Genomic DNA, 22,004 nt, shown 5'->3' with positions numbered 1-22,004 from the left:
TAATAATAATAATTATCAATTATTCACAACAGTTCGCTCCGTTTGGGACACGAAATACAGCCATAATTATCACAAGCAGCGCTATATATCCATGGCTCGTTATATGTCTCTTACAAGCGCGCCAAAACATAACGAGCAAGCATCGAAAGGCAACGTTCTACGTGATTCAGGCAGCAAGCTGCTTCGTACCATTGGCAGCGGTAGTCGTCTCTGAGAACGTGATAATCGGTAATATATGTGGTAAAGTGCGTAAACCACGTACCGAGCCGTAGCGTGCCGATTGGTTTTCGCACTGCCCTTCCAGCTGATACTGGCTATTGTACTGACCCGACAAAATACTAGAGGGATGCCACTCGGTTTCGATTTATACTTGTGGATCAACCTACGGTAAGGTTTTGTTTCTTTTAAGTTAAGCTTTCGTTTCAACTCCTTCAGGAATAGCAGCGTGTCATATAGTAACTGAACTGGTCTGCTTCTTCCCGGAACATGCAAACCTGGCCTTACTTGATCAAGGGCTTCAAACTGGTTGGCAGCAAAGCAGTCCTATATTAGCGGTAACACAAACGACGCACGACAGGCCCTCCCTTGAAAAGAACGATGCTTACCATGGACAGCCAGCAGACCAGCCTCGCAGGCCAGAGTAAATCGCACGTTATTTTGCTTTAGTCTCTTAACATGTATTTGCGAGCATTTTGTTATAATCGAGTAGCGTTTCTGCCATCGAACATTTCTGCCGGATACGGTGTTGAAGCAGCTAGGTGCCGTCAAAAATGCTGCTACACGAAAATTCAATAGGTAAAGTAAAAGGCGAAGACAGGGAAGACGACGGAACAACTTGTGACAATCATTGGAGAAAAGACGGTTGCAATAACAGGAAAATGGCCCGGAATAGTTTGAACGGTCAGCACCCGGCAGGGAAGCAAGCGAGTATGGCCGTTCACTGCCTACATTGTGCAAGTAAGCAGCAAACGGATAAGCGAGCGGAAATGGAAGGATCAAACCTGACGTACCGCCGTCCTCGCAGAGTAGAGCTGGACGGCTGCTACCTAATATCGATGCGATGGCGACTCAGACGACGCACGCATTCGAAAGCAGTAAGTAAAAATTGGCATTGACATTATGTCTATACTGGAGCAACAACTTGAGGGTGACAGTTTCTGAACGATTCTGTCGTCAACATTAGATCTATCTGTCTGATGCAGCAGCAGAATGTCTCAGGCCGAAGTAGGTACACGGATAGGCCTCTTCGTTTTACAGACACTTAAGGCTGTCAGATTCAGCTTGACGATGCGAACAAGTCGTCGCTGCCGCCGTCAGCATCAACAGGATCATCACAACTAGCTGAGTAAGTAACTCCACAGCTTCAGCGGTATCTGTCTATATAAGTGTGTGGTTGTTTTATCGCAAACTAAAGCATCTTGAAGTGTAGCAATGATGACTCCGGCTGACGAATATTGACTGTCGCAGAATTTTGCCTTAGGGAACGATACGCCATTGACAAATGTCAGTTAGAATATGTGGAGGCAGAACAACGAACTATGTAAACGAACCGGTTAGATTAGACAGGCAATTGGGAAGGGCCTGAACTGAAATAATAAACAATTTCCAGCTTTCTCTGGAACAAATAATTGCGCACTCTGAGCCGGAAGCTAACTTATGCTCAGAAGCTATTTCAGAAGAATTTTCATATTGCAAACTTGTTCGTAAACTGTTTTGACAGAATCAGCCAAGATATCATAAGATGGCGTCACAGGTTTTTTAGCCATTTTAGAACTATCTGAAAATGCAGCCCTTGTTATATGGCGACGTCGTGAAACAGTCAGATGCTGCTTGAAGGGACTAAGTCTTTATCGAAATTACTATTAAATTATAGACTCGGATCGTCTGCCGAGCCATACTTATATTCAACGTTTATAATTACTAGGAGGAGTCACTTTTATTGAGTTTGACCTCGATAGAAACAGCTGTACTGCGAGTTTAATGAAAGAGATTAATTTGCTATTTACAAATTAGGCTTCCCCTTGCGTTCCCCATACTGTGGCCCATCCAGACGAAATGACGCCTACGAGGGCATTACCGATCGTTCTGGCTAGCTGACCCAGTTTGGGTAGGTGCCCACACGGTAAACGTTTAATTACCTGTTAGTCAGACAATCAGCTTATATTTTGTAGGGGCGGTCCAAGGAGGGGATCCCCAATACATTGAGCGTATTCCTCCCTCACTACATTCCAATAATTTTAGACCTACCACACGGATCACGCAATTACGTAAATCGTAATGGATGATTCCCGCGCAGGCGGATTGCTTTAGCCATGAAAGCCTATTACGCGGAGGAATGCCATCAGGTGATACGCGTCTATTTGTCTGAATACATTGTCTAGTAAACTACATTTTGTATCTGTTGTTAAGTAAATGCTCTAGTTTTTTTAGCAAATAATTTCACACATTGTATGAAATTTTCAAATATTTGGCGCTAAAAGAAATAGTGATGAAAAAAAGATGAAGGAATGGGCGGAGAGTATGCGTTAACTGTTATTATCCAGAAAACTTTTTCGTATTATTAAGACAACTTGATTTATTTATGTGTAAAATGAGCTTGTCAAAGGTGACAGCAGAGACTGCAAATAAAAAATCAAGCTATGAATTAGTTTCTTTAACAGGGCCGTCGATAGAGGAACGCCATATCAATAGTGGGGCACACAGAAATGAGCACTCAACAGCAAACGTTATTCTGTACAAAATTAATTCGATGAAACGTTGTTGATATGGTATCATAAAGTGCCATTTTTGTCATCGGCAGTTGCCATCTACAACACTGTATGGGTAAAACGAAATGTTGAAAATGCTGCGGTGTTAAAATAAGTTGTTCCACAACGAGTGTCTGATACTCGATATACCATGTTATCTATAGATTGATACGTTTTAGCGCGAAGAGTTTTGCTGCTGCCCGCTAAAGGGTCTCTGAAGTGTTAACGCCGATGCGAACCGTGTTTGTACGCTCTGCGGCTGGATGTTCTTATAGGGAGGTGGGCGAGCGCTTCGTAGCCATGTGAACGTTTTCATTCGATGTTGCTATAAAAAAAGAAGCATTTCATGTTTTGAGATTTCCCTGAGGCTAATCTTTGCGAGTGTTTACGCAGAAATGGCGAACATTGCCGAAATTCAGCCGAGCTTCATGAACGAGTGAGGTGTCGATAGCTGAAAGTGCAACACGCTCTGCTGTGCTAAGCCTCTGGAATAAGATGATTTTCTGTTCGACTGCAAATATAACGTACACCTTTGCAAACATATACACTAATCTCGTGTAAAAAAAAGTACCATTTTGAAATAAATAGAAACAACAGGATAATTTCTGCCCTATAGCCGGCATGGGGTCGTTCGCATACTAAGTAGCTATTGAATTAGCAGTACCTAGTGCTGGATTGACTGTATGCAAACTTCCGCCCATTGATTAGGTTAAGGACTACAGCTGACAAGACCTGAAAGAGGAATTGTAGGAGATACATATAGTAAATTGTGACAATACAACGACGTTCTTTATTAAGCTCTGTTTAATGTCTGCTCCCAAAATGATCCCAGGACGACGTGTTCAATCGGGCAATATTAATAGGATTAGGATCAACAGGGCAGAGCAGATAGACATAGAATTAATTGAACGAAGTTCTGAATTCAAGAGTGTTCTGTATAGCGGAATCGTTATGGCCGAATGCATAGGTGACTACTCATCAGATTCACCTCAGCGCCGGTAAATCCAATAGAATTGTGTTGATATAAATGCCTTTAACTTTGAAAAGGCCTGTAAGTATGACACAAATAGACATCTGCAAGGACCTACTTATCCGCAAAAAAAGCCATAACATTTGAAATTTAAAAACAATTTTCATTCCTATCTATCTGCTAATTCGAAGGGTAAATATTTCACACAGTTAAGATATCAATTTGAACAAACGGCTTTTCCGCTTAAATTAGTACCTTAGCTGAACCCACAACGGTTACGTCAGCTACCGTATTCCAGATCTAACAAAACCGATAAAAAAAAATAATTCATATTTCCAATTTTGTAGAATTATTACAATAGTATGTCTACGCTCGGTTATCTTGAGGGCGTTTGAACTATTATCACAGTTGTCACTATGATAAGTTAGTCTTGGTCATGTACTTGATTAACGTACCAGGTATGGCAACTGTACGGCGTTTCCAAGACAGCGCAAGTTTGAACTGCAGCGTCCAAGTTCCTACGTTGAAGTTTTCTCTTTACAAATAACGTGATAAATAAATAAATGCTCATGTATGCCTGCTAAAGGCCTGCAGAGACCGCTAGTAAAAGTCAGTATAATTGAGTATTAATTAATGCAAATGATTCTTGTTGCATCATGTGTGCTTTTAATAATACATATACTAGTATTTATACACATAAGAATACACAAAAATGGTAGATTTCAGGTAGACCGACAACGGAGGTGCACATTTGCCAGCTGGTTCATCTCGGAGTGAGTGCGTGTTTAATCGGCGACGTTCACACGGAACAGCCCAGCGAATACTCAAAATTGCTAGGATTGACTCTACAGAAAAAGTATGTTATGTTTTTCCAAAGTCTACCATTCAGCTTTCTCCCAGTTGGTGGCCATGAACTTATATTAAATCCATCTATGTTGACACAAGCTGAATGTTTGCCTTTTCTCTGTTCGCAGCCGCGACTACCCCAGCCCACCCACTCCACATTGTCAGTTCCTGCTGTGGACCCTTTTAAATTACAAGACTCGCCCTGCTATCGCTGTTACAGAATAAAAGGCTGCTGTAAAATCAAGCGGTCCCCATTTGAGTATAACCACCGATGCCCACCTTCCCTTCGCCTGTTCACTCTCTGAGGTGCCGTCTATCAATCGCTGCCGCTGCTGTTGCTGCTGGGTTTGGTTTAAAGATGATGACGACGGGGACGGCATCAGAGCCAGTGAGTCATCTGCGGACGAATCATTCTCACAGAAATAAAGGTTCCAGCTGTTTTCACGAAGGCCAGCTGTAACTTCGTAAGCGTTTCGCTAGCTAGCTAGCTAGCTAGCTAGCCGCCGATTCTAGCTAAATTTCTTAAAAAAACATAGATACTAGTACCGCTGCCATTCTGCGACTCTGTCCGGCAGCGGGTGCTGTTGCTTCTGCTGGTACTTACGAGGTGCTACCGTTCCTTGTGGGATGCATTTTGGAACGTAGCAACCGTACAACCCGAAAAGACCGATGGCACGACCTTATAACTATTCCACATGGGCAATACAAGAAACGTGGTCATCTATTGCCACTTCTGTATCGCAGTAATCGGCACTGAACTAACTACGCACGATCAATGCCGAAAGAATAATATCACAAGTCTGCGTTAAGCATAAATTCTGGTCATTCTGAGTAACCAGACTACATACATATATATATATATATGCGATGTCACAAGGGTCAATTAAAAAAACTAACAAAGAGCTAGCTTTGTAATATCACTTTTATCAATCTCTTGCAGGATATAAGACGTATATGTCCATATAGACAAAATAGTTAGTAGCCAGCCATACTTAAAATAAATAGAAGCCCGTAACCGTAACCTCTGTCCTATTCAATAATGTTAGCTTTCTTCTGTTCTATCGCTAAACGATGTTGGAGGCTGAAACCCACTATATCGGGGACAGGAACACAAAAAGACTCTCTCGTATTCGCGACGATATGAACAATAATCAATAACTAGTACTGTGTAATAGCTTAATAGTTTGTCACTTGAAGGATGTCGGGCTTCGTTGTTTCTTCGATCACACAGAGTAGCCAAAAAGAGATGGGGTGAAGGGCAGCGCAATGCTAGAAGTGTATGTTTCTTTGGGCGGTAAGCAAACTACCATTCGTAGCAGCACTTTTCCCTTTTAACCCCTCATCCCTGCGCCTAGTAGCTTTTCTAAGCATTGATAACGTCGAAAGTTCCTTGACCCAAGTGAAACTTATGTATTAGGTACTACTGACAAACTAGCAACTAACTATTATTGTTGATGAACGCGTAGGACCGAACGCTTCTTTTCGTTCGCTTCTTTGCTACTCTATTTGCGTACAGTATGATCGACTCTACTCTGTTACACTGTAGGTGTTTGCCGCTGACATGAATGAAGGTCTGTATATGTGTGCGTGTAGATCCGAAAGATGGAAGTAGAGCGAGTAAGCCTTTCAATAGTTCCTGCTCTTCACAGATCCGGGGAGATAGTACCAGCACTTTTTCGAGAGACGTAGAAAGAATGAGAACGTGCGGGAGAGAGAAAGGGGGAGAGCGAAAACCACTGTGCAGAAAAGAGGACTGCCATTGTAGCAGACTTGTGACTATTATAACCCTAAAGGGAAGAATCGTGTGCGACAGTAATATCTGAATGTAGACGTGTGATGGCTTGACTTCAGTGACAAGCCCGGTCATTGATATCTTCCTTTTTGGAAGCAATGTTCGGGAAACCAAAGTTCGCAAGCGGATGACTGATAACCCACAAATATGAATGTCACGGGAGACTTCTCGTTTCGGAAGCACTTTTAATAAGGCGACATGACAATGCTACACACGTATTTATATATATATATATATATATATATATGTATGTGTGTATCGATACTTTTCTAATCTTAAGGTTAATTGAAAGGTTAAAGGAAAAGTTAATTGGATTCTCAAGGGTGAGCTTGTGACGGGAACATTTAGTTCAAGTAACTACTTTGAGTAAGCCATCCGCACTCTTAAAAGGCCTTAGTCACTCATTAAGGATTGTGCGCGACAAAAATCTTTTAGCAACGGTTAGCGTATCAAAAGCTCTTTGTTGGATTTTACTGGATATATTATACATATAGCTAAGATTTATGCGTGTTTTCGTAGGCACTTTGTTTTTTGGGAAGGGGAATGAGATTTCCGCTACAAGGAAAGGGTTAGACAGACTAGTGCCCGGCCATGGCATACATATAGGAAGTACCACTGGTGAAAGCGCCTACCAGTGTAAACATTTATTTTATTATTGGGCATATTTCGTCTCAATCAAGAAAATACTAGTTCGCAGAGATATTGCAAGAATTTATTGAGGCGTAGTGAGTGGATCCAAGTCTATTCAATGACGTTAAACGAAAGAAATCTCCTATGATGCATCTTTTCTTGACGTTCTGTACACACAAATATTCATAAACCATCATGCTCCGTTGAGAACAGCTTTTCTTCCCTCGGAATGCGGTTTCCCTACACGAGCTGCTTCGAAGGCTTTGAGGTACGCAGGAAGGCGTCTAGGGATGAAGAGACTACGCCAGTGAAGGAGAGTGAGTCCCTTCATCGTACGGTCTTTGGGCGTTCAGATCCATCCTTCACCATAGCGTGGTCATCAGAGGAAGCAGTAGCAACCCTGCAAATGCGATTATCATACAAGTGAGCATGTTTGAAGCAGCTATAGCAGTAGCAACCAGCGAAGTGGTAGACGGTTGGTCGGAGACAAGCCGACAAGTATCAGGTCGGCATGGTCAGAGTGTGGACGGTGGGGACCAATGGAGAGGGAAGACGAACGAAATAGATCAGCACTGGTAGTACATAGAAGAAGAACGAAAAGGAAAAAAAACACCGTAGGAGAAGACGGAAGATGGTGAGAAAGTAGGAATTGCTAGTGCCTTCCCTTGATCGTTTGTTCTGCTGCTACCGCTATGACTACCAGCATGCGCCTACTCTGAGGAGGCTTGCTGCAACAATGGCAAGCCAGTTTGACGGCGGAGGCGGCAGTAACAGCAGCGTAACAGCACTCCGTTCGTTCGGTCGAGTGGAGATGACGCTCACTAGTGATGATTATGATGGCGCGGAGGCAATAGTTGGCCAAACGGGGCTCTGGGTTTTGAACTAGATCGAAACCGGGCAGTGCCGATTCTATCTCATAAATGGAGTAGCGCAGTGCGAGTAGCAACGCAGGCTCGATTGGGGTAGAGATGCTGTCGGCCCGTCCAGTTTTAACGAGAAGGAAGCGATAGAGAATCGGTGGGAGGGTAATTCTGGCCAAGGGTTACATGACGGATTTAGGGTGGGGTTCACAAGCAAAAGAGGTGGCAACAGTCGAAGTCACTTGGATAAGATATGGACTTTCGGTATTTTTGTAAAGACATATGAGTGCCTCTTCTTCAGCTTGCCGTTTCGCTTATAGAAAAAGATCTGCCAGACGGCGTATCTGCGTCGGCAAGGGGAACGGGCGCGGCGGCTCTTCTGCAGCTTAACTCAACGAGTGGCAGAAACAGTTTCGGCTAGCCCAGCCGCGAGCGGACGCGAAAAGGAAACGAAAACTTAGAAGGGAATAAGCGAGGGGATGCACTAGTACCAGCGTTGCTGCCGATCAATAAGGCGAGGCAAAGCAGCAATGGAGAGTCAGAGCAGGAGCAAAAGATGATTGGAGAGGAATGGAGGGCTGCTGGCAAACGAGTGAGACGAGCAAAAGAAAGCCGAAAAAACTGCCAAAAAGAGAAACACCGAAAGTGACAGAGCAAAAACATTTTAGGAACTGAAGCGGTGCTTCTTGTCTTCGAGGTGCTCCTCCCTTCAAGCGCACTCAAACGTTTCGATTTGAGGGCGTTTTTCTTTTGTAGGATTTTTCCTCTGAGCAAATCTTTATGGACGCCCATTTCATACAAGATTTAGAGTCCAGAATCAGTCGATGTATGTAGCTATTTTTACTTTTTGTCCCATCCGATACCGTCGAGTAATGTATGCGGACGCTTTGCGAATATAAAAACGTGTTTATTGCTTAGAACAAGCCTGCAGGACGTGTTCATTAGAGAAAAGCGTTTTGTTCATTAGCGAATCCCTCTTTAATTACACACAGGTATATATTGTAAAAAGTGCGATATGAATACGGATAGCCGTAGCGTGAATTTCGAAATTATTCGGATAATCGATTTCAGTGTTTAAGGATCCGGAATTGGGAAAATTCCAGTGTGAGAAAGAAAACGTTTCTCCCGAACATTCCATTAAAATAGTCGATTTCGGTGTATTTTTTTCGTATCGACTCTGCTTGCTATTACAGAGTTAAGCGATAGAAGTCTGCTACATTTGGCCAATAGGTGAAATCAAGGTTCCTTGTATGGATGCCCTACCAAGGCGAAATGATGCATTAAACACACTCGAATAGTAGAGCACAAGTCTTTTCAATGTTTCTTTTTTTACCTACTGTGTGCTCACTGGGCGTTTGTCGATGTCATTATAAAAGGATATCTGTCTGAGCTTTTTTGTTTTATCAGAGAAAATCGGAAAAGCCATTTCTCTGAGCCCTGCGTGAATGTAAGGCTCTTGAAGAAGCATCATCAAAATTCTCATCGACGGAAGGAAATGAGCAGCAAGCTCGACCAAAATCATGTTCTCACGCTCTCATTTAGCTTCGTTTAGCAGCCCTTTGTGTTCATGCGTTCGAAGACGTTTTTGCGACTGTCCCATAGAGCACGGCCGAGTAGCACCCAAAGTTCAGTACCCCTGTCACTTCGGGATGGATCTCGCGACTATTATTAAAATCATTATGAAAATTAATGAAGGAGTTTAGCGAAAAGTATTAATCACAGTCACAGGATAGAACAACGGCGCCGGCGTCAGAAACGACCTCACAATCCAAAGTAGTCGACCAGAAGAAGGGCCGGTGTTCGAGTGGGGGACGGAGGTAGACGGAAACGTTTTGGATTTGGGGAACGAAGGACGAATTGAGGCAAACAACACCGTAGGAGAGATGCGCCTTGGCGGCCGTTTCCTCTTCTGACCGACCATCAGCGAAGTTGAGGGGAAGGCAAAGAGGGAAGAGAAGATAAAAAATAAGAATGGTAACGCCGAGAGAGCGATGCGAAAAGAGGGAATGCGGAAGACAGCGGGCGGCGGCATTAGTGGCGTTTCGAAGCAAAAAAAAACAAAAATGTACTACACAGAATTTAGCTGGCTGACTGGCTTACTCAGGATTGACTGTTCTCACTACCGTCCTTTGCTGCTGCCTCTGCCGTTTTCCTTACCGAAGCCGAGTTGGAGTCGCAACATAGTCATGTGTGCCTCTTCCCACAGTCCACGCCATGTACCGGCGTGTTTCCTTTGTATACACGTGGAGCGACAAGTTCAGGCTGCAGTCAGCACTTGGGCGACCATACGACGAGGTGGGAAGCAAACAGGCAGGAAATTCTCAAGGAACCGAACGTCGCTATCGCGAAAGACGGAAGACTGCTTGCGATCCGGCTGGCCGTTAATCATTGGCACCAGCCCTCCCTTACTGCTAGTGCTGTTGTTACTTAAGCCTAAGCATACGTGCGCATACTTAGCTCAGTAAAGCCCGAAGCGTGAAAACAAAGGGTTTGTCAAGAGGGAGATTATATATATGTAGTCTGTTGGCGATAAAGAGGCGACAGAGGAAAGAAATTGTACTTGATAATAGAATATATGTACATAGACGCGTACGACCTCTAACGAAGCTTGATCAACACCACGAATACGTATTTTAGAATGAAGGCTGCGTCATCATACGAAAATTATGTTGCAAATCACGACGAAGTTGCCTAGGACCGTCATTGCTTTGATCTTCAGATAAAACTTTGGTAAGCTGTTTGTCATAACTGGCATGTTCTCGCCCGTTATTTTTGATATCAAATGTTTAGAATAAAACAACAAACTCATCATGACGAAAAGTAATGCGCCGCTTACGGAATTGAAGCGACGATTAGCTGTTACCTAATGTACTTATGCGGGACGAGCTTTCACCGAAATTATAAGTTTTTTTTTGTTTAAAATCAATGGCCTACATTTAGTTCAATTTTCATGCAACCTTTGGAAGAAATTTGAGCACAATTTTTAGGCGCAAACTGAAAGATCTTCGATAGAGTCAATCTTTTCATGGTTCGAGAATACATCAAAATGATTCTAAAAGCCATCTTTAATACATTTGTGTCTACTATATAGCGATTAAGGGCCATTTTAAAAAACAGTATTTATTGTTAATTGTATCGTTTCAAAGTGAATGTAAAATTAAACTAGTTCTTCGAGCTTTTTGCGTTTTTTCTACCTTTCATATATTCATTTGCCGTTTTTAATCTTAACATTTCGGTTATTTTCGGCTTGGAATCACCAATGTTTTGTATGTGGCGTATAAGCCACGCTTTGACAAGCTAACACCTACCAGCACTAGTTCACGTATAACTGCTAATAAAACGCTCGTTTTCTAATTAAAGAAGGAAAATTTTGAAAATGGTTAGTTAGTCGGTTAAGTCCCGAATTTCAGCTGGAATGGCAATAGATCGTGGTTATACCGAACAAACATGACCGTAGCAAACGATACCTCCAGTATGTGCAACAGATAAGTACTTTTTTTTTTTGTTTAGATACAGTTTTAAGAAACGATCCATAAGACAAGGTCGTATTTAGATGCCTCACCCTGTATATATACTTATTTGTCTATTTACATAACATATTATAACCTTACACTTTTTTCTTTAACTGAAGAGGCAGCCCTAGAAATTAGGTCTTCGAAAAAAGTTTCGATTGTTGTTGCCTCGGTTTCCAGCTCAACAGGACAAGATGTACAGAATTCTTCATTGAGTTACCATTTCTAGCGCGGAAAAGTTTGCCTTATTCCAGGATACTAGCCACTGTCTGAACTGCACTCAGGTCCGACAGAAAGTAGTACGGAGGCGTAGTATGCGAAAGCGGTCCGGAGCCGAGAGAACAACCGCTGCTTTCTGATCTCCTCTTGGTGGGTATTAGGGTTGTAGGTGGTACAGAATGGCTTTAAATATTCTCAAAGAGGATGCACGACAACTTCGTGTGTCGTAAAGCCGTGAAGGAGGAATTGGGTGTTTGTCTCAGTCGATACAATATTCCCTTAGAGACTGTCTAAAGTTGCGCACACGTACTTGATCTCGGTTAAGCAAGTACATGGACAAACGAGCAGGCAGCTGGCTGTCCAACTTACCAACTGAAAGACCTGCGTGGATGGAAAGTGGCAATGACGGCGATGGCTGAAGCAGACACGGCGCGGATACTTGGAGGTACGTCTTTCTCCGAGCGGAGTTTTACGGAACGGCTCATCTCACGAGACTCTGAATGTCTTAAAAAAGATTCGACGAGCAGAGAAAATCGTGGCAAACGACGACGACGACGGCAAAAGAATTTGCATAGTTACGAGAACGGCAAACAGGACGGCAAGAGGGTAAGAAGCTAAACAGGAAGTAGAGCGAACTAGTGGACAACTGCTTCAACTTACTTATTAAATAAAATCGATGACATGCCAAGAGTAGATCATGCTGAGTAGGGCAAACTGTTGAGTTAAGCATTCATGAAATAGATAAGCGTATCGTACGCAGAGGCACGATTGTTACGAATCGAACATGCCTAGCCAATTGATGGGACAGAAGTTAGGTTGTGCTGCTCATATATATATATATATATATATATATATATATATATATATATATATATATATAGCGGGTGAACATATTGCGAACGTTTCGCACAAACCCAAGGCCGTAACAACAGGATCAAATCAGATAGATTCTAATTATAGCATTTTGGAACTACAGCTTCGGCAGCATTACAATGCTAAAAACTCTCCTTATTTCTGCACCGCTTTTCGTGTCAGTAGAACAATCGAGTAAATTAGATATCTAAGCCCGATTCCGATATAAAGTAAAGAATTTAATATATACTGTAAGATATACGCTGTCAAGCCATTTCTTGGTGTGGAGGATTCCTTTACAAGTCAAAAAGCAAAGCTGATAATTCGTACCGTGTGGCGGTGACTCAGTCAATTCATAGAAACTACCGAAGTGTCAAGTCCGACGCATCCACAGTCTGATCACCCCATGCATGAACGCATACACACCTTCTGCCATCAAAAATATCTGAAACCAATTAAAGGCGGACGCAGGCTTCGAGCATCCCATTAGCACCAGCTCGTGAATATCATTTATTAGAATTATATGTGTAACAGTGTTGTAATGCATGGATCCTTCGCATACGCGCTACTCTAGTAAAATTCTTTGCTTTTTCTTTATGAGGGCTTTCATTGAAAACATACACTGGAAATCACACTGGAGTGAAACAAAAGAAGCTGAACAGACGTAACCATACTACCTGTATGTCGGAAGCTTACCTTGTAAATGTTCAACAGGTACATTTAAAGGCTGCGCCGACAACTGTCTATCGAACATACGTAATCATTCCTAGCTATCGACAACGGCAAAAGCGTGCTTGGGCGCCGGTCATAGACATTTAATTGCCGATATGTATTGCCGGTCGTTGGCTTCAAAGGGGCATGATAAGTTGCAGCCACAGCAACAGTCCCACACCCCTTCACCATTCCGTTACCAAAGAAAAGTGTTTCGTGCATATTATGCACTCACTCGGTCAGTCCTATTTAAGCACACGTATAGAGACTAGCTAGTTCGATAAGTTGAATCCGACAGCGATGTGGCTGCCACAGGCCGAAACGAGAGCTTGACGAACTCGGGAATCTAGTAATTCGGCTCATGAGAGCCGCTGAAGGCTTCAAGCTAATCGAATAGACGTAACCCCGGCTTCTGTCTCAAGATTGCAGCTTACCAATTGCTACAACTCCGCGTAGTTCTAGCGACAGCGTTTTCCGCTAGACTTTCTGTCCAAGCAGTATGCTCCTATGCGCGGCGTATATATTTGAGAGTGTGGTGCATGTGTCTGTTGGTGCCTCTCTGTACTTATTGCTGCACGTTACGCGCTTATATAAGGTGGCTCATGTGGTGCTCACGATGCGTTCGGATAAATTCTTTTGGATCTAGACGCTGGTCGCTTGCATCCGAGAGACTGGCGATGCTATGGGCAATGTCGACCAGCTATCGAATGGCTAAGCAGCAGTCATGTCCCGAAACCTATTACATGTCTAGACTGATATACATATGCACTGTATGGGTCGAGATCTTGCAGAAGATCGACAAAGAGCGAGAGAAAAGGAGTGCAAAGGAGAAACAAACGACGGGGGCGAGGCCTGTTGCCGTGTTATTACCAAGTTCTTTATTGTGGGGTGCTTGACTAATGGAATGGGCGCGTCTAACTGCTGATCAGGCATATTATGTGCTGTTAGCTTGAGGCCGTTTCATGCTGGGCATAAAGGCAGGGTGAAAAGTGAGGGTCCATACTCGACTATGTTGTGTGTGGGTGCGTATTCTTAATACTGCAGGGGGTTCTGTATACATCATCCACAGAGTTGCCTTTAGTTGTCTCTGCGTATTCTCCGAAGCCGCACACGCAGATATATGACTGACGGCACGCAGCGGATGTCGTTCGATTGACTCGAAGGTATAGAAATGGTATCAGTACAGCCTGCTGCAAGAGACAAGACCATTGTTGTCTTTTTTACCCCATTAAGGGCCTTTCCTCCTAGAACCTGTATGTATAAGAAGACAGAGCACATATGCGCATCTCTTTGCGACTCTGATATTCCTATTTTTATCAGTCGTAACCTGTTCATCTATGAACTCAGAGTTTCGCCGATGGACGGAAAATGAAGCTTCGCAACTATACCAACTGGTCGCGACTGTTTTTGCTTTGTGCATGGCTCTCTCCGGATAGCCGAAGTTATGTAAAATAATATATAGTCTTTATGAGTTTTAGTTTGTGTGAAATACAACTATATAAGATTAATAGACAACTAGCAACCCCCCTTAAAACCAGCAGTATGTCATCCTAAACAATGAAATTGTTTAGATATAAATGCATATAATACAATGTAATAAAAAAATAAATAGGTATAAATGCCATAATAAACATTCATAGCCTGCTTATTTGTACCTATCTCTGTACGGTCCTTACGAGCCGCGCAGTACCGACCACATTTGCATTCACTGTAATCAGTTGAGCATAGTAAAGTCCTGGAAGCCACCTGGAAGAATCGCGAAGGATAGCTCAAGGATTACTTGGAATCGATGATTCAAGGTGTCAGCAAAGTGACTCGCCCGAGCGTCCGAACACCTCACCATTAAGATGGTTAGAGTGATTTGCATGGTGATTATAAAGCGGGACTGAAAGCGGATGAAGCTTGTAGGACTTCTGAAAGGACTACGAAAGAAGGCCAGATAAGAGTGAGACCACCTACGGAGACATTGCAGATTGCGAGCATTCATTAAGAAGGGAAGGACCTCGGGCTCGTTTTGGGTGGAAAATCAGCTAGGCATGGGAAGCCGTTTTTCTTCTTCTTCTTAAGGACAGACAAGGAAAAGCCGTGAGCAAACTGCCCTATGTTCACCGGAAATGGGAAACGCTCCAAAGCGTAAAACGTACTCAAAGAATAAAGAACCTTGTTTTCGCCCCACTGTGTTGGGTTACTGATACTACCCGATTGGAATTCAACTTTGCTATCCTGATGACTAATCGGGCAACTTAGCCTTTGAACAGACGCTTCTGCTGGGCGAAGGCACGGATTATAAGTGGCTGCTTTCGCCCGATCTACATGAAATAAACGCGGTAAATCGTATACATGGCGGGTGTTAAAACCATAGGCTGTAGCTATATAATAGACAACGATATAAAACGAAATGATACTGAACGAGGCAATGCAAGTCTCAGGATATTTTATGTTGTGCCAGAAATTGCGGCTGCATAAAACATAAATTGTACGTCTTAAGGCATATACAAATGATAGCATCACTAATATATGGTTCATGTGTTTTTGCAAACAACCTGGGTTTGTTATGCAAATCTCATAAATTGGAGAGGTTTATTGCTATTTTTCTGCCATGCTTAATAACTGCAAAGCCACTGGACGCTGGGCTCACGCTATGGTTCACGCCACCGATTCTGCCGGACATACGCGTAAAGGATCATTTCCCATATCTACGTAACCAGTTGCAAGAGTTTATGAAGCCACATCAGTTCGCACTGCTAGAAAAGAACAATGCTTGAATGTGGTGCAGTGCGGCATAGACCCTAACTCTGGGTAAAGCCTGAAGTATAGGGATATTGCACTATGTCGCTGAATGTAACAGGCCTTCTGGATGGCTTACTTACTGCGAGTCGTTTCATAAAAAAGCTGCTCGCATAATTGACTATGGTAGCCAATGAACCGCGTTCGTCGCCGTTCTTTTCCGAGGCAAGGAGGGGCGTGAAGATAAAACACCAAAACTGTGCGCTGATATACAGCTAGAGAGAATTAATCTAATAAACTTTTACAGTTACTTGTTATAACAGCTTTGATTTTTTTGTTTATATCAAACATTTTAAAGTTAGCAGAAGTAATCGAGACATCCGTAGGCCGAAGAACACCGTTGAGCTTACTCATTTGAGTCCGTGACGTTCATTTGAGATAGGTCAACAGCCAAATGAGGAATGACACGCATCATGATAGATCCGAACGAAAAGAACATCATGCAAACAGCCTGTTTTCACGGTTTGGTGAAGTAGGGTTCAGTGAAGCGTCACTTAGTTTGCCTGGAAGGATCAGTTTAGCTCTGATCAAAATTGTTACAAGGAAAAGAGCAGGACGTTGCTAAAATGTCGGCTAACAGCCGGTTGATATTCACCTATTGTGAACTATTGATGCACCCCTCTTGAACCTCTCGGAAAGCATTTTACCTCTTTAGAGAATCTATTAGATATCAAAATAGATAGCAGCGTACTTTTTCACTACTAGTAATCGAAGTATATTCGCTGGTTAAACGAGCTTTTACGTTTGTTTTCGGGTTATTCCATACAGCGTATTTTGCGAAGATGGTAGGCGTAATCCGGCAAGGTAGCGTCTACGCAGTGTAGTCGAATTGTCTGAGATAGTGAATTTTTTTCCTATCAGAAGCTTTCGTTTAAACAGTTACTTGAGCCCGTCCATGGGCCGAACAACGTGTACATTGGTTTGGTCGCTGTCTCTTTCACTGAGACTCGCTCGTGCTGAATACGACGACAGCGGCATAAAATTTTATTAAAAATGGTGGAGGGATGTTAGGGCCAATCAGGGTTTCCGCAAAGGCTCAGGAGGGGTCACCATTGGCTGATAAAGTTGGGAAGTTAACCGTCCATATTGACTGGTGATAGAAGAGCCGAGCGAAAAGCACGAGGCGGACACACAGTGTTAAGTGAGTACGTTTTGTCAACTTCAGAAACAGCTCATAGGCATACATACGCCATATATTACGCTACTAAAACGCGAATTTTGGTTATAGATGAGTGGGACTAAGCGAAAGGAGATAGATCGGGAACTGTTTCGCGTGGAGCTGCATAGACTCAGCAGGAACTACTCAGCAGTTTGTGATTCCAGTATATGAGTTCATCGTTTAAGGTATATTTATATATTTCTATTCAAATATACTAACAATTCTTACAAATATCATTTCGTGTCCAAATAAACTATACGGATTAAAACAAGGCAGGTGACAGAAGAGGGGTCAGTTATGTGGCGTAAAATGCTGTAGCGTTTGAAACGATTATTTCTTGGTTGCTAATTACTATAAATGTCCACGTAATTAAGCCAAAGGCATATTCGATATTTAACTTCGAGGTTGAAGTAATAGTGAGGTTAGTATGAACGCTTACTACTTGAATAAGGTTGTCCATATCTCCCAAGTTTCCCCAAAAAGATAAGTTGATATGCTCACTTTATTTCATGCGGTACTCTGTCTCATTAGAATAAGTTTTATTTTAAGGTACTAACTTACCGCGTTTAAGACAGAAGTCGTTTTTACGCTTAATTATTTGCAAGAGACGTTTACGTGTAAGCAATTCCGTCATCAGCCTTTTGTCTACCTAAGTCACTCAATATATGATGTATTATCCTAAGAACTTTGCGAAAAAGACCATAGGGAGCAGCAGGACTACCCATTAACCGTGTGCTCCTTATGTTATATTTTAATATCCACTAGGAGATACTTAAGCTCATCAATCATAAGCAAAGCCTGATCGAACAAAAAGTGCTTCGACACACCCGACATTTTTCTTCAATCCGCCGCTGACAGTATCCGGCACATGCGGTGACAGGCCCATAGAACGAATTGGTCTCGGTACTCAGTTCTCAGTATAGGTGACTGATTCCCATTAGTACGGACGACTGCATTCATGAGTTGCATCGAATAGTTTACAGCATCTTCCGCCTTCTCTTATCCCTTGCTCCAGCGGCATCTGCTAAGCGAAGTGCATGGTCATTTCCTCCTTTTCGATTCGGCCTCCCAGAACCGATCGCTTCCTTGGGCCAAGCCACTGGTCGACAAAAAAAAAAAGAAGAAAGGAGAAATATGTCTTCACAAGAGAGGCCTAGTCTGTCCTTACAGTCTTTTCGAGATACTCCACATCATTCTGCTAACCTTCACTGAGACTTTAGAGAGTCAGTGCGCATGGCCAGACTTCATTGCGATTCTCCCGCTCTTTCGATGAGCTTTGCTACGCTTGTGTGGCCCTATGGCTGAAGATTGCTGTTGTCGCCCACCGTTCATATTAGATATGCTCTGCGAGCTCAGTACTGCCACGACGGTCACTGTCATCAGCATCATAACCGGCTCAATCTCTGTAACGCAATTCAAACGCATTTACAACGAGCACTAAATGTTGCCTTGTCAAAAAACAGGGTGATAGAGAACTGTCGGTGCGCTGAAGTAAAAGCAAAAATACCCCTTGGGCATTCTTCACTTGAGCAATAACCGTTGCACTGGCTCAGATGCATAACGTCTTTTCTGTAAACTCTGCAATATATAAACAATTCAGTTATATCAACAACTTCCAATGTACAAGGCGTCCCCAATTAGTAGATAACCCAAACAAGTTCGGAGAAGTCAAGGGAACAAGTTCCTGTTATTCATATGACTATGCCACAAAGAAAACCAGTAATTATCTGTCTGTAATGTGTAGAGGAATAACCCGTATTATTTTTTTTTGACCTGAACTTTACAAAATCTGCAAACGTGTCAGTGCCTTAGAGTGTTTTAAAACATTCTACAGTTATGGGCCAAAAGAATTAATACATAATAATAATATAATGAATTGCAAAATGACCAATGAACTAAAATGCATATTTTCTCATTATTTAGGATGCGGATTAGGAGATAAACTGTATGCTCAGTCAGTTCTGTTAATTATTTCGAAAACATGATTTATGAAAATTTTTATCTGAAACCATTATATAAAACTATATAGACCGTGAACAAATGCGTTTCGCCATGTCGGAAAAGTTATAACCAGAACAAAATACCGTACAACAATTTACCAATTAATTTTTCATAAAAAAGAGGATGCGAGAATGGGAAAAGAACTGTTGAACACCTAATCTGAATAGAAGGATCGTAGGCTTTGAACTGTATTCTGGTCTGATGATCTTGCCCCTTATCATCTGTTTAGCTGTTCCTTGTGCTTTTATTTTGATATGTCTGTCTACATAAGTCTGGCGTAGGGCTGTATCAGGCTTCCTGATGTCTGACTTGCACTCCTCCTCGTCTTCTTTCTCTCCAGGGTCCTGACAGGACTTCTCCTATTTTGGTCCGTCCTCTTTCCCTTTGGATTTCCGACGGCTGACTTGAAAGGATCAGCCACCGGAGGGACTTTAGGGCTCAACCTGCCAGTTGGTAGCTAGCTCCTAGCGTCTACACCTCTAACAGGAACCCATCGTACTGACAGCCGGCCCGCGTAAAAGATCAAGAAGTCCCTAGTTAGAAAAAAAGGAGAAAAGGGCGTGCTCGTTGTGCCCGTTGGACTAAAACGATCATAGCAGCCAACACATCTACCTATTATATCAGTTGAACACGCAACTATGCTATTGGATGTTGTGGAACGCACGCTGGCGATCACGTATTGATCATGTGTTCAGTATTGCACATATAAAAGGTAATAGCAATAATAAGAACTAAATTAGCAACACGTCTGAATAAAGCAGCCACGAACTTTACATCGATGGCAACGCCAAAAAGACATTTCCCTGGTGATTTGACGACAGCGTATTTGAATACAAGCCCTTGTGGCACATTAGCAATGCAACAAAAAGACTACAAATGACAATTGATATTGTCTTAGTCGTAGAACATTGTTTGCGATGGCAGTTCAACGAACAATAGCAGGCTGTAATGCTTCGTTAGATGCAGTAACGGCCCGATTCCAATATATGACAACAAGAACAATCAGTATTCATTTCCTAGGTAAATTAAATGTCTTTAATTTAAACAAACGGCTCCTTTCTGAGTAGATTGTGCCGTTCGATCTTCCAATGTAGCTATGCTTTTCATAACAATTTGCCCGTCTTTGATATATACTCGTCAGAATTTCGAAAGGCTTTGAAAACACCTCTTTTGATGACCTCCTGATTTCTAAGTGTTGCATTAGGTGCAACATGCATACTTTTGGTGTTATGCTAATGTTAAATCGATTAAGCCTTGATGACCTTCAACTTAATTTCGAAAAAAGATATATTGATCAATTTTCGATAAAGACTAAATTAGGGTTTCCTCTTCGATGTCTAGCACTATGATCTTATAGAAAGTATAGGAAGTTAAGCATGTCGTTAGTTTTATATCTGTTATATTAATTTACATCTAGATTAGTTCTTAAAAGTTTCATTTGTAATATCAGTCAGAGAAAAGCTGTCCAAATATAACCGAAGCGAAATTGGAGAAATCTCTTTACGGGTCAGAGGTCTGTATTCAGTACCTTACTGAGGTGTATAAACCCCTAGTTTTTACACATGCGATTAGCGGAGCCTCAATAAGGAAGTTCGCAAGTAACAATCTAATGGAAATTATCTTTGGCGCCGGGATAACTACTGCCGTGACGGAAAGCTACAACGTTAGTTCTATCATGAATGGTAAGTTTGAACAATTTTGTGCCACGGGCAAAACAAATTTAAGACAGAGAGCAGTATCGAAAAAGCGTATATCTATAGACGAGTACAATTTCGCTAGCTAGGAATTTAGACAATTTCGTAAAGAGTATTTTTCGTCAATTTTATGTCAGAGAATAATAATAGGCATTATATTATTTACAAGATTTAAATAAAGTTACAGATCCACATAACGCCAACCGACTTGGATTGCCCAAGTAATCAAAATTATTGTAAGCGTACATACATACTTGAGCCCATATCATTAACAGCATTTCTCCATTATCCTGAACATTGTTACTAGAAGAAAAATGTCAAGTTTGAGTTTCTTTAACACACACATATATAGCACAGGGTCAATCGTATTTAATATTTGTTACTTACGTATCTTTTTCCAAGCGTTATCATTAGGATAAAACAAACATCAAAGCTTATCCTAAAAGCGATAGAGGCGATTGGCGACCCTTGGCCGTGTTTCAGATGGATTGCTTATCTTGTCATGGTTTTATTTTGACAGTTTGCCTTGTTCGACTTGCGTTTCGCCTGGGACTCGTCAAGAGGAAACGTGCACAATGAAGTACACTAGCGTTGTGGCTAAGGGGAAAAGTGTGGCATGAAGGCCCACGGGGCATTCGAGTCTTTTCCGAGCTGATTTTACCGTCTGGCTAGGGCCGTGGGTAGCTTGTTACTCATACGTGACTCGACTACACGCTTACGAACTAAGTAAACTAACCCGTTGACGTGTTGCAGAAAAGAGTAGTATAACTCCTCTTAAGCTATGTAAAACGAAATAAAAGAACCCACACTTACATGTGTATATATACATATACACACACATACGCACCTATCAACAACAAAAAAAGGCATGTTTAAGAAGGTCCTAGCTGTATAGGCGCGGCGAAGCTCAGACCTGGGTGACGATTTCGTATGACCGCATTGAATATCAGCGTTGGAAGTCATAAATAATTACTATGTCATAGTTGAGGGTATTTATCATGACTGACTCCTACCGATAGCAGATGTATATCTTAATACCCGAATCGGGGGGCTAATTTAAAGAAACCTAACGAGTTTTTTTGGTAGTAAAGAAAAACAAACTCATAGGAACGTACTAGTGTATATGTGTACGTCTAGTTCATTCGAACGTAGGCGTTGTATGTAAGCATTACTGTGGTTTCCACTTTGGAAAACGGCTATGAAAAAGCTGGTAAAGGAATAATC

The 22,004-nt window shown here is 42.2% G+C and overlaps 2 protein-coding genes across 4 annotated transcripts; both read left to right on the top strand.

Moving 5' to 3' along the window:
* The first annotated feature begins 368 nt into the window (after nt 1–368).
* On the top strand, nt 369–10,898 carry LOC147758503 (uncharacterized). 2 transcript variants are annotated; one of them, XM_086977040.1, is made up of 3 exons: nt 369–1,094; nt 4,437–4,573; nt 4,692–10,898. In XM_086977040.1, the coding sequence occupies exons 1-3, from the start codon at nt 771–773 to the stop codon at nt 4,786–4,788; spliced, it is 558 nt and encodes a 185-aa protein (XP_086833166.1). In that variant the 5' UTR covers nt 369–770; the 3' UTR covers nt 4,789–10,898. The 2 variants fall into 2 exon arrangements, 1 of the variants encoding a protein (XP_086833166.1); XR_015318773.1 differs by lacking the exon at nt 369–1,094 and adding an exon at nt 1,105–1,345.
* Nucleotides 10,899–11,054: 156 nt separating this feature from the next.
* On the top strand, nt 11,055–19,875 carry LOC147758502 (uncharacterized). Of its 2 annotated transcripts, none has more exons than XM_086976681.1 (4): nt 11,055–11,726; nt 11,902–12,182; nt 17,155–17,270; nt 19,427–19,875. In XM_086976681.1, the coding sequence occupies exons 2-3, from the start codon at nt 11,979–11,981 to the stop codon at nt 17,254–17,256; spliced, it is 306 nt and encodes a 101-aa protein (XP_086832807.1). In that variant the 5' UTR covers nt 11,055–11,726; nt 11,902–11,978; the 3' UTR covers nt 17,257–17,270; nt 19,427–19,875. The 2 variants fall into 2 exon arrangements, with proteins under 2 accessions (XP_086832807.1, XP_086832808.1); XM_086976682.1 differs by lacking the exon at nt 19,427–19,875 and adding an exon at nt 17,851–18,026.
* Nucleotides 19,876–22,004: the final 2,129 nt, after the last annotated feature.

The sequence above is a fragment of the Varroa destructor genome, unplaced genomic scaffold, assembly GCF_002443255.2.
Source record: "Varroa destructor unplaced genomic scaffold, Vdes_3.0 BEIS01000001.1, whole genome shotgun sequence".
Taxonomy (NCBI): Eukaryota; Metazoa; Arthropoda; class Arachnida; order Mesostigmata; family Varroidae; genus Varroa; species Varroa destructor.
Note: the sequence above shows the minus strand (reverse complement) of the source record. Positions and strands in the feature narration are given on the sequence as shown.